The sequence below is a fragment of the Bactrocera neohumeralis genome, unplaced genomic scaffold, assembly GCF_024586455.1.
Source record: "Bactrocera neohumeralis isolate Rockhampton unplaced genomic scaffold, APGP_CSIRO_Bneo_wtdbg2-racon-allhic-juicebox.fasta_v2 ctg195_1, whole genome shotgun sequence".
Lineage (NCBI taxonomy): Eukaryota > Metazoa > Arthropoda > Insecta > Diptera > Tephritidae > Bactrocera > Bactrocera neohumeralis.
In genome coordinates, this window is record NW_026089912.1 from 278,509 (window position 1) to 293,129 (window position 14,621).

At 38.2% G+C, this 14,621-nt stretch overlaps 1 protein-coding gene across 7 annotated transcripts in view; it reads right to left on the reverse strand.

Moving 5' to 3' along the window:
- The window catches only part of LOC126766636 (very-long-chain (3R)-3-hydroxyacyl-CoA dehydratase 3), a 33,961-nt gene that overhangs the window by 6,869 nt on the left and 12,471 nt on the right, over positions 1 to 14,621 (reverse strand). For 2 of the 7 annotated variants that reach the window (XM_050484385.1, XM_050484382.1), the window contains exon 4: positions 3,858 to 4,203. The exons of 2 other annotated variants lie outside the window; for them this stretch is intronic. In XM_050484385.1, coding sequence (XP_050340342.1) covers positions 3,858 to 4,203 — 346 coding nt within the window. Of the gene's footprint in view, positions 1 to 3,654; positions 3,750 to 3,857; positions 4,204 to 14,621 lie in introns of those variants that run through there. 3 more of the 7 variants (XM_050484384.1, XM_050484383.1, XM_050484386.1) reach the window with 3 other exon arrangements.

Sequence of the window (14,621 nt, forward strand, 5' to 3'; positions counted from 1 at the left end):
TTAGGTGGTCCATTCGGAAAGTCCAATTTTGGGCAACTTTTTCGAGCATTTCGGCCGGAATAGCCCGAATTTCTTCGGAAATGTTGTCTTCCAAAGCTGGAATAGTTGCTGGCTTATTTCTGTAGACTTTAGACTTGACGTAGCCCCACAAAAAATAGTCTAAAGGCGTTAAATCGCATGATCTTGGTGGCCAACTTACGGGTCCATTTCTTGAGATGAATTGTTCTCCGAAGTTTTCCTCAAAATGGCCATAGAATCGCGAGCTGTGTGGCATGTAGCGCCATCTTGTTGAAACCACATGTCAACCAAGTTCAGTTCTTCCATTTTTGGCAACAAAAAGTTTGTTAGCATCGAACGATAGCGATCGCCATTCACCGTAACGTTGCGTCCAACAGCATCTTTGAAAAATACGGTCCAATGATTCCACCAGCGTACAAACCACACCAAACAGTGCATTTTTCGGGATGCATGGGCAGTTGGCCACCAAGATCATGCGATTTAACGCCTTTAGACTATTTTTTGTGGGGCTACGTCAAGTCTAAAGTCTACAGAAATAAGCCAGCAACTATTCCAGCTTTGGAAGACAACATTTCCGAAGAAATTCGGGCTATTCCGGCCGAAATGCTCGAAAAAGTTGCCCAAAATTGGACTTTCCGAATGGACCACCTAAGACGCAGCCGCGGTCAACATTTAAATGAAATTATCTTCAAAAAGTAAATGTCATGAACCAATCTAACGTTTCAAATAAAGAACCGATGAGATTTTGCAACTTTTATGCGTTTTTTTTTAAAAAAAAGTTATCAAGCTCTTAAAAAATCACCCGATACAACTTATAGTATAACGTGATGAACACATAGAGTGCGACACGACATGACTGCACGACAGTGAATTGCAAATGGTGTCGTGAAGCCTGCTACATGAACATTTGTAAGACGGCAGCGACATATCAAACACAAAACAACACAACTGTCCATTTTGTACATATATAATTTCGTTGTAATACCTTTCACTTCAATAAAATTTTAATATTTTGTTCAAAGTGAAATTTTTATGCAAAAAATAAGTAAATGGGTACATTTATTTGTTTTAAATTATCAACTATTATTACAAATGTAGTCGATTCCTATAACACGATTAGTTCGTACCAAAGAAAGCAACTCTGAATAAGTTATCCTTTCTGTACATTGACAGCACGACAGTGAACTGTAAACGGCGTTGTCAATCCTGCTACATGAACATTTGTACGAAGGCAGCGACATAACAAGTGCCGGCATATACACAAAATAACTAGCTGTCTGTTTTGTATGTACACAATTTCGATGTTGCCGTACTAATACCATTCTTCTTCTTAATTGGATACCATTCACTTCAATGAAATTTTAATATTTTGTTCAAAGTGTAATTTTTATGCAAAAAATAAGTAAATAGAAAAATTTATTTGTTTTAAATTATCAATTGTTATTACAAATGATATAACAGAGCTATTTTATGCTTCTCTTTGTAAAATAGCGTCAGGTTTTTTAGAGCCCTAAATAATTTTACGTTTTACATATTAGTGTCATCACTACTCCTCTCTACTGCCGTCAGCGAAATCAGAAATATTTTTAATTTAGCGAGAGCGACAACATAGAGGCTGCTATTGTGTAGTCGTACAGCTGTCTAATAGTGCCCATACACGAGCACACAAGTGCGTTCCATCGGTATGAATTCGTTTGCCCATACACGACACACAAATCCATTTTGCGTTCGTTCTTCACAGAGTTAACATATGCGACAGGCAAGCGGGACATTTCTTGGAATTTATTTCTAATGTAGCATTTTTATCTATTTCATTGTATTTCGTTAATAAGTTATTCCAACTTTTATTTTTCTTACACTAAATATGTATATGTATGAGCTTTTAGGCAAAAAGCGAAAACTTAGAAGCGTGATTTCTCGGTTTTTAATTTTTACGATTATTCTTAATTGACGGGCAGGATAGGAAAAAAACTAAAAGTCGTATGGAATTAGGGCAGAGTTTATTATCATTGACATAAAATTTTCTTATATTTAAACTAAAAAAAATATTAAGAAAAGTCAAGTTTTAACATATTTTTAAACAGCATAAAGTAAAATTCTTTTGATCAGAAGCCACTATTTATTCAATTTTTAATAAAATTTTAAATTTTACACATTTTTTTGGAATTTTCTTAGTTTAACTAGAAGATAAATTAATAAAAAATATGAATCTCTTTGAATTTTTTGTTTCCGATAGAAATTGCGACCTGCATCCTGCCCGCCGTCCGAAAAATGTACATGCGAGATGCATCGGGTAATTGCTTCCCAAAGACAGAATATCAAAGATTTCGTATCCAAAAAATTTGTGAAAGATGTTCAAATATATAACTATAAAGCCTAGAAATTTCGCTTTAATCAATTATTTCTTTCCCTCCCAAAAAAAATCCTCAAAAAAATCGATTTTTTGAAGCCTCGAAAGCAGGCTCTCCCCTTAACACTTGCCATTGTCCGCGATCTTCACTGTTCGGCGACACGAGAGAAATGAGATTTTGTGCGCCGACAACGCCATACACGATAAACATGTTCGCGCACCGATCGTAAAAAATCAAACATTTTCGCGAACATGGATCGGTACGCGAACAAGCCCATACACGATAAACCGCAAGCGCACACATACCGATCGAACGCACTTGTGTGCTCGTGTATGGGCGCTTTAAACAACTGAGTCCACGAGATCGTATGTATTTTAATATTTGACAGATGCGATGACTAATGTTGTTGCAGTGGCAGAATTCTGACTAATTAACACTCCTTTGCGGGATAAAAATCCGGGTCCGTTCCGTTTACCTAGACCCGACTGTCGTGGGAACGGTGCGATAACCAATACATCTATTGTATATATTCGATTTTTCATAAAGATTTTCGTTCTTTCGTTTATATCGTCCTTCTTTAAAGGGCAATTAAATCTTAAAATTTTATAGCGTTGCAGAGTGGAGGTGGAGAAAACTGTCTCAAACCTCAAAACAGACGGGCAAGTATTTGAAACATCGCTTAAAATTCAGGGTATTCATTGTATTTCGTGAAGAATGCCCTAGAAAATAAAAATAATGTCCAAGCTCGCGGTCGACTAAAAAAAGACATCAATAACAGCAGACGACTGTATCGTCGTTTCGTTCAAACGACAGTCCTGTCTAAGTAAGCGGAACGAACCCAGTTTTGTTCCGACGGGTAAGTTGCATTCGCGATATACGCAAAAAACCGTTAAACACGTTGGCGGCAACATAATGGTCTGGTGCTGCTTTTCATGGTATGGTGTAAACATGAATAAATTCCATTCCAATACGGAAAATTCACCAGTACCAATATGAGTTCTCTTAAGTGACCAAGTCAGACTTGAATCCAATTGAAAACCTCCGGTCTGGATTGGGAAGCAATCATTTAAAAATAAAGTACAGTTATATAATTCATTTGGTCTGAGGCTTCAATCTTCACGTGCCGCAAACATGTCTCAAGCGTGCAAAAACGAATATCGAAAGTAATGGAAAATAATGGCGAATATATTATATGAAAGTACATATGTATATGAAAGAAGTAAGCTAAAATCAAAAAGGGCACAGAAAGTTGAAACTAATACATAGATACCTGATGTACTATTACCTCCTAGAACTTCAAGCTCCTATTTCAATTTATATCATCATGGTTATTTCTTTTATTTAAATGATAAAGGAAATGATATGTAACATTTATTCCCTCTAAATATAATTAAAAGTGAATTTTGTAGTCATTTAAAACCATACTGGTTTATGCAGTTATCATTTTCACCATGTGTGTATGTGTTCTACAACGTAATTCATACTTACCGAATTATTTCGATACAGGACCATATCGTAAATAGATAAAAAATTACTGGCTTCGTTTGCATACGCTCCTCTAGTTCTATCATCGCAAAGAGTATAAAATTTCGTCCCATAACTTGAAAAAATGGCATCAAAACACCACCTTTTGTGTATCCAAAAATGGGATGAAGCACCTCAAGATATTGCAACAGTTGACAAAATTTCATTGCATTTCCTACAGACTCATATATTTTAGGCATCGGCATTATACCATCACGGTAATATAAAACGCCCATCACGATTAAAATGTAAAGATATCCGATAAATTGCGACAAATTATAAAATATCAAATACACTTTTTTGGCGCTTTCTGAAATTGAATAAAAATTTTAAACGTAGACTTCTATCGTAAATAAATAAAAGCAAAAATATAATTTTTAAACACGAAGACAAAAAATTTGTGCGTGCCTTAATGGAGGACATTTCTCAAAGCGGTACTTATCTATACTTAGCAAAAATGTAATGGTTATCGGCAGCTCGCAGTTTTTGGCATTTTACTCAGCCGTCGGGTAACACATCGCTTGGGATTCTCTACCGAAGGGTGCAGTGTAAATTGGCAGCTACATTTGCTAGCGCACTTCTTCGGGTTCGAAGAGGCAAGACCATTGAATTGAACTTCAACTCGATCATCATGTCTCTTTGGGTTAGACAAAGCGTTGAAGGTGTTCGCTGTAAATTCTATGAATCAGACCCATTGAGGTTTGTTAAAGTTGACGAAGGTACGGTTGTCCACAGAAACAAAATCGGGAGGTTTCTGCATCGAGGTAATTATTGGCAGATGGTCTGATGCGAGAGTTAGTATAGGTCGCCAGATTATGCTATTTATTAGACCATCACTAGCAATAGTAATATTCAATTCCGGTGCGTAGAAGCGGTTGTTGTGGAAATTTTGTCTATCATCTCTATTGCTTATTTATTTTGACTTATTTGCTATTACGCATCACCTTATAAGGGAAACTTTAGTATACCATCCCACGATTTCAGGGTTGAAAGTGGTATGGTTGGATAGAGAGAATGGTCCAGATTAAGAATATACTTACACTTATAGTTTTCGAGATATTTGCATTAGCAGTTGAATATTAATACTATTTGAAGTACCTATTTTTGCAAATTAAATTTTACTTTACTCTTATATTTGCACTTTTATACCCACTAACACTTCACTAATTCGTTTGTACACATTTATTTTATTGTACATATATAGTGCAAGAATAATTTTAATTCAAGAATTAACTTATTGTTCAATTCTATTTATTTAGAAACAACTAGAGGGTTGCAGTCTGTCAAATAATCAGTGTTACTATTGTCAACATATTATGTAAGTGAACTAAAAGAAATAAAGAAAATGAATTATACCAAAAAAAAAGGATTTTTGCAGTTGTCTATCTTAAAAAATTTCTTTATTTTCCCGCCATTGGGCTGTGTCAAGTTTAAAGTGTAAAACTCTTTTTTGCATTGGGGGCCTGATAGTGTGATCAGCGGAAAACGCTACTCCCTTCCTCAGTTGCCTTCCTTAGGTTCGCGATTACATGAGGCAACTTTAGTTGCTAATTCTCGGGCGATTCTCTTTTGCTGTCGCCCATTACCTTCACACGAGCAACTTGTGTTGCGCAACTCTGCTCGAGTTTTTTTCTCATTTTCTTTCACTTTACTTTAACCCATTGTCGCTTCTTTTTCCTTATAGGTATTTGGGCCATTCTATCAGCTCTGTCAATTAAGAAATACATTTTATTTATTAAAACAAAGATATATCACCCTTTTTACTATCGTCTAAATCAATTTGTATGGCTTCCTCCATACATTTCACAATATCTTTAATTAATTAGATTTTTTCGTCATACTCCATTTTCTAAAATATTTATATTATATTATGTATATTTGTATACATATTTGCAAATTACTTACCAAAAGATGAAATTAAATTTTTTAAATATATTCAAAATATTAATTTCAAAAAAATATACGCAAATGCAACTATGTACTACGATAGAAAGAACACGAATGCCGAAAAACGTCGCAGCGAACTGTTACGAATAAGAACACAAAGCGAGTTGCTGAACACTGGAAACTCGGCGCGATTCTCCTCTCCTCGTCGCCCCCTCGCCTATAAACTAAGAGTTGCCGCAACAAAAGTTGCCGTGTGTAATAAGGCTCTAGCGAGCAAACTGTGTCAAAAGTTGAGCCCGTGGTAAAAACGCAGAAATCCGTCATCTTTTTTGTTTTCATTTGAACAATGTTGCCATTGCTCAATACGCATATATAGTTTTGTGCACATCTAAGTTTTCAATTACAATTTTTCATAACATAAAATATCAAAATTGAAAACAACTATTAAAAATTGTTTATATATTTATAAATAATAGCATTCGACTCTAATTTTGAGTTAGTATAAAAAAATTTCAAACACATTAAAAACAACTTTTATAATTACTGCAGTATATCGAGACTGGCAACCATGCGTTGTGAGAGAGCAATCAGCTGACACGTTTCTACGGCAAAAATTCAAATGCCGTGGAAATCTACGGCATCCTACGGCAAAGCGGAAGGGAGTAGCATTTTTCGTTGATCACTTACATTGCGCTCCCATAAGAGAGGTCGTATCAGCTGACACGGGCCACGGGTTTACGTTTTTCGCTGTTCCTGCTATGAGCGTTCAAAAATCATGATTTGTCAAGAAAAGGGAAATGGTTTATGCATTTGGGGTGGCTAAATGAGCCTCTGACCTCCCTCACATTATAACACTGCCACATTAAACACAACATAAACCACATCTACATACACACCACTTCTTACCTTCCACATCACGCGCACACCAATACTAAAACAACACACCTCAAGCCACCATACCAAATTAACTTGGTTTTTGGTGACAAAAAATTTGGCAAACAGAAAAAAAATATAATAATAATGGTGGTGACAAAATTTGAGAAAAAAAAAATAAAAATAAAATTGCATGTAAAATTGCAAACAGAAAAAAAAAAGAATAATAATAATAACAGTGGTGATAAAATTAAAAAAAATAAATAAAAAAATTGCATGTATGTACATATGTATGTATATACATCATATGAAAAAGTGGACAAAAGTGCAGTTACAAAACAGGAAAAAGTGTGGTGACAGAAAGTGCAGTGCGAAAAGTAATATACACATACAATATACATACATATGTGTATTTAATAGTGATAGTGGAGAGACCGAAACCAAAACAAAAAAAAGGTTTTATACTTGTAAAAGTGAGGTGACAAAATCGTGGTACGCAAATTGAAGCACATAACATACATATGCGATATAGGCATAGTCAGTGAAGTGCTGTGACAAACAACCCAAAAACAAAAAAACAAAATTCATACCAAAAACAACCAGAAAATAACAACAACAGCAAAGGGCTGGAGAAAGAAGCAGAAGCACAGGCACACACAGATTCAGATACGTACACACCACATACAAAGTGAGTTGTATCGTTTCCTTTCAATATTTATATATTATATACATACATATATACATATATGGTTTAAAATAAAAAAAATTAAATTTGCGGTTCTGACCAAAATTCCGGTAGAAAAAAAGTGAAAACCGTTAACAAACTGTTTCGGTATTCGGTTTAATAACTTCACTTCAAATCGATGAAATGTCATGAAATTCTCACTGGACAATCGATGAAGATAGCAGATTCTAACGCACCAGTTGACATATATGTAGATTCGCTAGATGCAAAAAGTCCTGTTTATTTTGGAACGCACCTTGTATACATACACATACATACTTATATCTACAAATAAAAGATCTGCCAATTTTCTTTTCTCGGTTTCTTCGCACTGCGAACATACGTATATACACATGAATATGTGGGCGCATTTATACAAATTATATATGAATAATGTATATTAGAGTGATTCAAAAAAAAAAATTTTTTTTTTCGTTTCGTACGCAGAAAAATAGGTTCCTAGACACCTCTGAGAAAGCCTCTCAAAACATGAGTTTTTAATTGTAACGGGAAGGTCCTACATACAGTTTTCTATTTTTTCTTATTATCAGATAGAAAAATTTATATCTCGCTTCCAACTACTTGAAAAAATATCTTGTTACACATACATATGTATATACAACATCTGCTGAAAAATATACCCCATCGACATCGGGTACAAATTAAATAAAAAATAAATATAACATAAAAAGTTTCATTAAAATATGATTAAATATTTGCACACGAGTGTATTGTCTCATACTTGTATGTAGTTACGCACATTACTTCAAAGTCCACATTGGCATATATCCCGCAATATCCCTTGGGTTTTGGCAAACAAAAACAAACAGGATTGCGTATAAAATATATTCGGTGATTTCTAAAACGAACTCTCATTAGCACATAATAAACAAAAGATCCACTTATAGGTATACTCTATAGGACATAAAAATTCGTTCAAAACACTTATTTACATAAAAGAGTTCTCGTCTAAACACATATGTACATATGTATGTATATATACTAAAATATTTTTGAAACTAGCTTTTTATCCGCGTCTTCGCCCGCAGTGAAGCCATTAAATAAGTATGAGAGATAAAGGGTAAGGGTATAATAATAGAAATGAGTCAATATGATAACTAAATTTTATTGGTTGGCTGAGATCAACAATTTTTAAAAATTACTACAGACAATGAATTTTCAACACCTTAAAATATGCGTATTGAAATGCAACAAATGTTAAAATATATTTCACCGTAAAATAAATTATTCTGAATTCTAACAATTTAAAAAATAAAATACAAAGTATTAATCTAGGATATTTTTGTAGACAATGTTATAAGTTTTCCCGCCGGGTGCAACTATGTGTAAATTTCGGGCATGATACACGTGAACAGGCTACATAAGGTTGACAATGAGAGAAGCATGGGTTTTCTAAATGCAATCCTGCTACCTGTAATGTTTGTCCTTGTTCCTTGTTTATAGTAACAGCAAAGCTAAGCTTGGCGGGAAACTGAACCCTTTTAAATTGGAATGGAAGGTCAATGCAAATAATTGGTATCCTATGTATTATAACACTATTTCCCTTACCGACACCTGTTAAAATAGTAGCACCAAGTATGTTCTGTCCCAATTTTGTTATCCGAAGCTTTGTTCCATTACATAGCCGAGGAGCATCTATATTTCGCATAAGCATTACTGGTACATTTAGTTTCAATTGAAGTTTATGTGACGGTACACCCGATAGTTCAAGTGAATTTAAAAACTCCAAAGGATATGAAGTACTTAGTTCCATATCTATAATTGTATCCATTGACAAATATTCCTTCATTTCTCCTTGAACCTCGTTTAAAATGTCAGTGTTGATCCTATTAACAATTTCATTTCTTGGTGCTAATATTGCTCTTGCACACAACCACTGATCACACACCACAAATTTTGTGGCAATTCCGGAAAAACATTAGCAATGAGATCCACATCACTTTCTAGTAAATTACAAAATTCTCTTGACAGTAATATGTAGCCTTCAGCGTCAACATCTAAACAACCATCACCAATTTTCAACAACATTTCTGCGTAAAGTCCTGAATCTACGTCATTATGAAGATGTACTCTCATACTCGTTTTCAGGCGTAGTTTTTCAACTGTCGACCATAAGTTTGATGATTTAATGCACGCTTGAATTTCATCTGCTGGTGTCCCCCTCTGAATCACTGAGAGGGTTTGACGGAAATCACCAGACAATAAAAATACCATGCCTCCCATTATCTCGCAAGTCCTGGAGCGTCCGGTTTAAAGCTTCTATAACCTTCTTGTGAGACATTGTACTTTCATCCCACACTAAAAGCTTGCATTCTCGCAGCATCCTACCTCGTGAACTATTTTTACTAAAATTGCAGATGGGCGAATCTTCCTGTGCCAAATTCAATGGTAATTTTAAAACGGAATGTGCCATACGACCGTCGTTTAATAGCGTCGCGGCAATACCTGACGAAGCTACAGCAACTGCTATTTTTTGGTCTTTTCTGACGGACATTAATAATAAGTTAAGCAAAAACGTTTTTCCAGTTCCTCCTGGTGCGTCGAGAAAGAAGAGTCCACCACTGCCGGAGTCCATTTTACGTAAAACTTGATGGAAAACATGATTTTTCTCTGGAAGTAATTGAGGGACTAATTCTGTCACTTGATGTTGCAGTGCTATGAAATCATAATCTAGCTCTCGTGCAATTTCATTATCAAAATCATCCATATTGTCTCGTCGAGGGCTCGACATTCCAAAATCATCTAATTTTTTTCCAACCATCGTAAAAACCTTGTTTTCGATTATAATTAGCGTTTTATTGTAGACATTTTCATTGAAAGTAATATCTGTGTGTACTTGCTGCAGTTGATGTAAAATATCTTCAGCCATGTATTCAAAATTCGTAACATGTACGGTATAGACACCACCAAGAGCATACGATGCTTTAACCCCAGATTGGTTTTGAACAGGTGTACCATGAATACGACGACGCAATTCTTTTTTTGAACTGTTCCATGTATGATAACGGGGAACTTCAGAGTACAATAATGTCTTTGCAAAAGTGAACTGTGAACTGTTTCTTTAATCATTTCTCGAGGATACTTTTTTGTACACTTGCCATTTTGCATGCAAGGTGATGCTGGATTGCGAGCTCCACATGGACCGTGTATCATATTTTTAATAACTGTGTTATCTTCTTTTTGAAGATTGTCTGCGGTAATCGCATAGGCGTAGACACCGCTTACGCGATTTTAGCCGAGTTAACAACAGCGCGCCAATCGTTTCTTCTTTTCGCTACGTGGCGCCAATTGGATATTCCAAGCGAGGCCAGGTCCTTCTCCACTTGGTCCTTCCAACGGAGTGGAGGTCTTCCTCTTCCTCTGCTTCCCCCACCGGGTACGGCGTCGAATACTTTCAGAACTGGAGTGTTTTCATCCATCCGGACAACATGACCTAGCCAGCGTAGCCGCTGTCTTTTAATTCGCTGAACTATGTCAATGTCGTCGTGTATCTCGTACAGCTTATCGTTCCATCGAATGCGATATTCGCCGTGGCCAATCCGCAAAGGACCGTAAATCTCTCGCAGAATTTTTCTCTCGAAAACTCGAAACGTCGACTCATCGGTTGTTGTCATCGCCCAAGCCTCTGCAACATATAGCAGGACGGGAATTATGAGCGACTTATAGTTTGGCTTTTGTTCGTCGAGAGAGGACTTTACTACTCAGTCCGAAGTAGCACCTGTTGCCAAGAGCAATCCTGCGTTGGATTTCCAAGCTGACAGTGTTGGTGGTGTTAATGCTGGTTCTTAAATAGACGAAATTATCTACAACTTCAAAGTTATGACTGTCAAAAGTGACGTGAGAGCCAAGTCGCGAGTGCGACGACTGTTTGTTTGATGACAGGAGATATTTCGTTTTGCCCTCGTTCACTGCCAGACGCATTTGGAGAAAAGCAGAACTAACGGCGCGGGTGTTGAGTCCGATGATATCAATATCATCGGCATACGCCAGCAGCTGTACACTCTTATAGAAGATGGTGCCTTCTCTATTTAGTTCTGCAGGTCGAACTATTTTCTCCAGAAGCAGGTTGAAGAAGTCGCACGATAGGGAGTCGCCTTGTCTGAAACCTCGTTTGGTATCGAACGGCTCGGAGAGGTCCTTCCCGATCCTGACGGAGCTTTTGGTGTTACTCAACGTCAGTTTACACAGCCGTATTAGTTTTGCGGGGATACCAAATTCAGACATCGCGGCATAAAGGCAGCTCCTTTTCGTGCTGTCGAAAGCAGCTTTGAAATCGACGAAGAGGTGGTGTGTGTCGATTCTCCTTTCACGGGTCTTTTCCAAGATTTGGCGCATGGTGAATATTTGATACACACTGATAAGGTCCAATCAGTTTTTTGACGGTGGGCTTTAATCTTTCACACAATACGCTCGATAGAACCTTATATGCGATGCTGAGGAAGCTAATCCCACGGTAGTTGGCGCAGATTGTGGGGTCTCCTTTTTTATGGATTGGGCATAGCACACTTAAATTCCAATCGTTGGGCATGCTTTCGTCCGGCCATATTTTTCAAAAAAGCTGATGCATGCTCCTTATCAGTTCTTCGCCGCCGTGTTTGAATAGCTCGGCCGGCAATCCATCGGCCCCCGCCGCTTTGTTGTTCTTGAGGCGGGTAAGTGCTATTCGAACTTCTTCATGGTCGGGCAATGGGACGTCTTCTCCATCGTCATCGATTGGGAAATCGGGTTCGCCTTCTCCTGGCGTTGTGCGTTCACTGCCATTCAGCAGGCTGGAGAAGTGTTCCCTCCATAATTTAAGTATGCTCTGGGCATCGGTGACTAGATCACCTTTGGGGGTTCTACAAGAGTATGCTCCGGTCATGAAACCTTCTGTAAGCCGCCGCATTTTTTCGTCGAATTTTCGAGCATTACCCCTGTCGGCCAGCTTATCATACTCTTCATACTCACGCATTTCGGCCTCTTTCTTTTTCTGTCTGCAGATGCGTCTCGCTTCCCTCTTCAATTCTCGGTACCTATCCCATCCCGCACGTGTTGTGGTCGATCGTAACGTTGCGAGGTAGGCAGCCTGTTTTCTCTCCGCTGCGACACGGCACTCTTCGTCGTACCAGCTGTTCTTTTGCTCTTTCCGAAAACCAATGGTTTCGGTTGCAGCTGTACGTAAGGAATTTGAAATGCCGTCCCACAGTTCCCTTATACCGAGTTGTTGACTAGTGCTCTCAGAGAGCAGGAGTGCAAGCCGAGTAGAAAATCGTTCGGCTGTCTGTTGTGATTGCAGCTTCTCGACGTCGAACCTTCCTTGTGTTTGTTGGCGTGCGCGTTTTGCTGCACAGAGGCGGGTGCGAATCTTGGCTGCAACAAGATAGTGGTCCGAGTCGATGTTAGGACCTCGGAGCGTACGAACGTCTAAAACACTGGAGACGTGTCTTCCGTCTATCACAACATGATCGATCTGGTTGGTGGCTTTTCGATCCGGAGACAGCCATGTAGCTTGATGTATCTTCTTGTGCTGGAATCTAGTACTACAGATAACCATATTTCGGGCCACGGCGAAGTCAATCAGTCTCAACCCATTTGGGGATGTTTCGTCGTGGAGGCTGAATTTACCGACCGTAGTGCCAAAGATACCTTCTTTGCCCACCCTGACGTTAAAGTCGCCAAGCACGATTTTGACATCGTGGCGGGGGCAGCTCTCATAAGCGCGTTCCAAGCGCTCATAGAAGGCATCTTTGGTCACATCGTCCTTCTCTTCCGTCGAGGCGTGGGCGCAAATCAGCGATATGTTGAAGAACCTCGCTTTGATGCGGATTGTGGCTAGACGTTCATTCACCGGAGTGAATGATAGTACTCGGCGACGGAGTCTCTCTCCCACCACGAATCCAACACCAAACTTGCGCTCCTTTATATGGCCACTGTAGTAAATGTCAGAAGGACCTATTCGTCTCTGTCCTTGTCCCGTCCATCGCATTTTTTGGACGGCGGTGATGTCAGCCTTTATTTTCGCGAGGACATCAACCAGCTGGGCAGCGGCACCTTCCCAATTAAGGGTCCGGACATTTCAGGTGCATGCCCTCAAATCGTAGTCCTTATTTCGTTTGCCATGGTCGTCATCAAAAGGGGGGTGTCTCATCCGAGGCTGTCGTTTAGATTTCATTGGTGGGCTTTTTACGTGGCGGGTCCCAAACCCAGCGCACAACCCTATGTAGGGGATGTTTCGCCTTCTCACATTAGCTCGCCTTCAAACGGATGTTCTTGGGCTACCCAGAGGATTGGCCAAAGACCGGAAGTAGTGAGCTGCTTGAGCCATGTGTAAAAGAATCGTTTCTGGCCACTCCCAAGTGAACTTTTCTCACTTGCGTGAACTTCTACACATAACTCCATCCTATGTAATTTCAGCTAGTAATTTTTTCTGGTTTAGAGAAATGTAACGAAGACGTTCGCTCTCTACTTTAATATACATATCTACCAAGAATTGATGAAAAAGTTGACTTGTACGCTGAAGGTTGAAGCATCATGTAATACACATAAAAGTCCATGCAGGAAACTATTTCATTTGGAATTTGTTGTCCGGTTGTTGGATTAATGACTGAAATATTAAAATGATATCCAAAATCTCCTTTACTGAAAATTAATGGGTACTGCAAAGCATCATAGAATCTATGAGTATCGGCTACACGCTTTAGCGTAATGTCATGTGCCCGTAGTACTATGTCTCGTGGAGAGCTCGGGTCACCAGTAACCAAAACAGCAACTTCATTGACCATCTTCGCTTATAACGCCTTTCATGTTCGCCACGTGGAGTGCGATCAGCATGAATGATAACTTTGTAGTTGTCTGAAGGTCAGTTGTCTGTTGTAATATTCGTTGAATTTTCAATACCGTTTCTCTTTCTACTCCTTCAATATATTGGCAACGACGATTTACTTCCTTTTGTTCATCACCTATAAAGTATATCTGCAGAAATTTATGTTGATCATCATCTTCTGGAAATAGTGATTCAAATTGATGATATATCTGTCCTTTTTCAGTAAAAGTTGGTGAAAACCCGGGCATTCTTATCACTTTATCAACTCCAAAGTATGTCATTTGAAAGCAAGAGTTATACCTTCTTATTTTGCTTAGAAATTGCTTTGACTCATCTGTAACATTTAATAATAAAGTTTTCAAAGGCTCTTTTGGTTCACCAAGTAATGGAAGTGAAACTTTACCACCGGAACAGCACATTC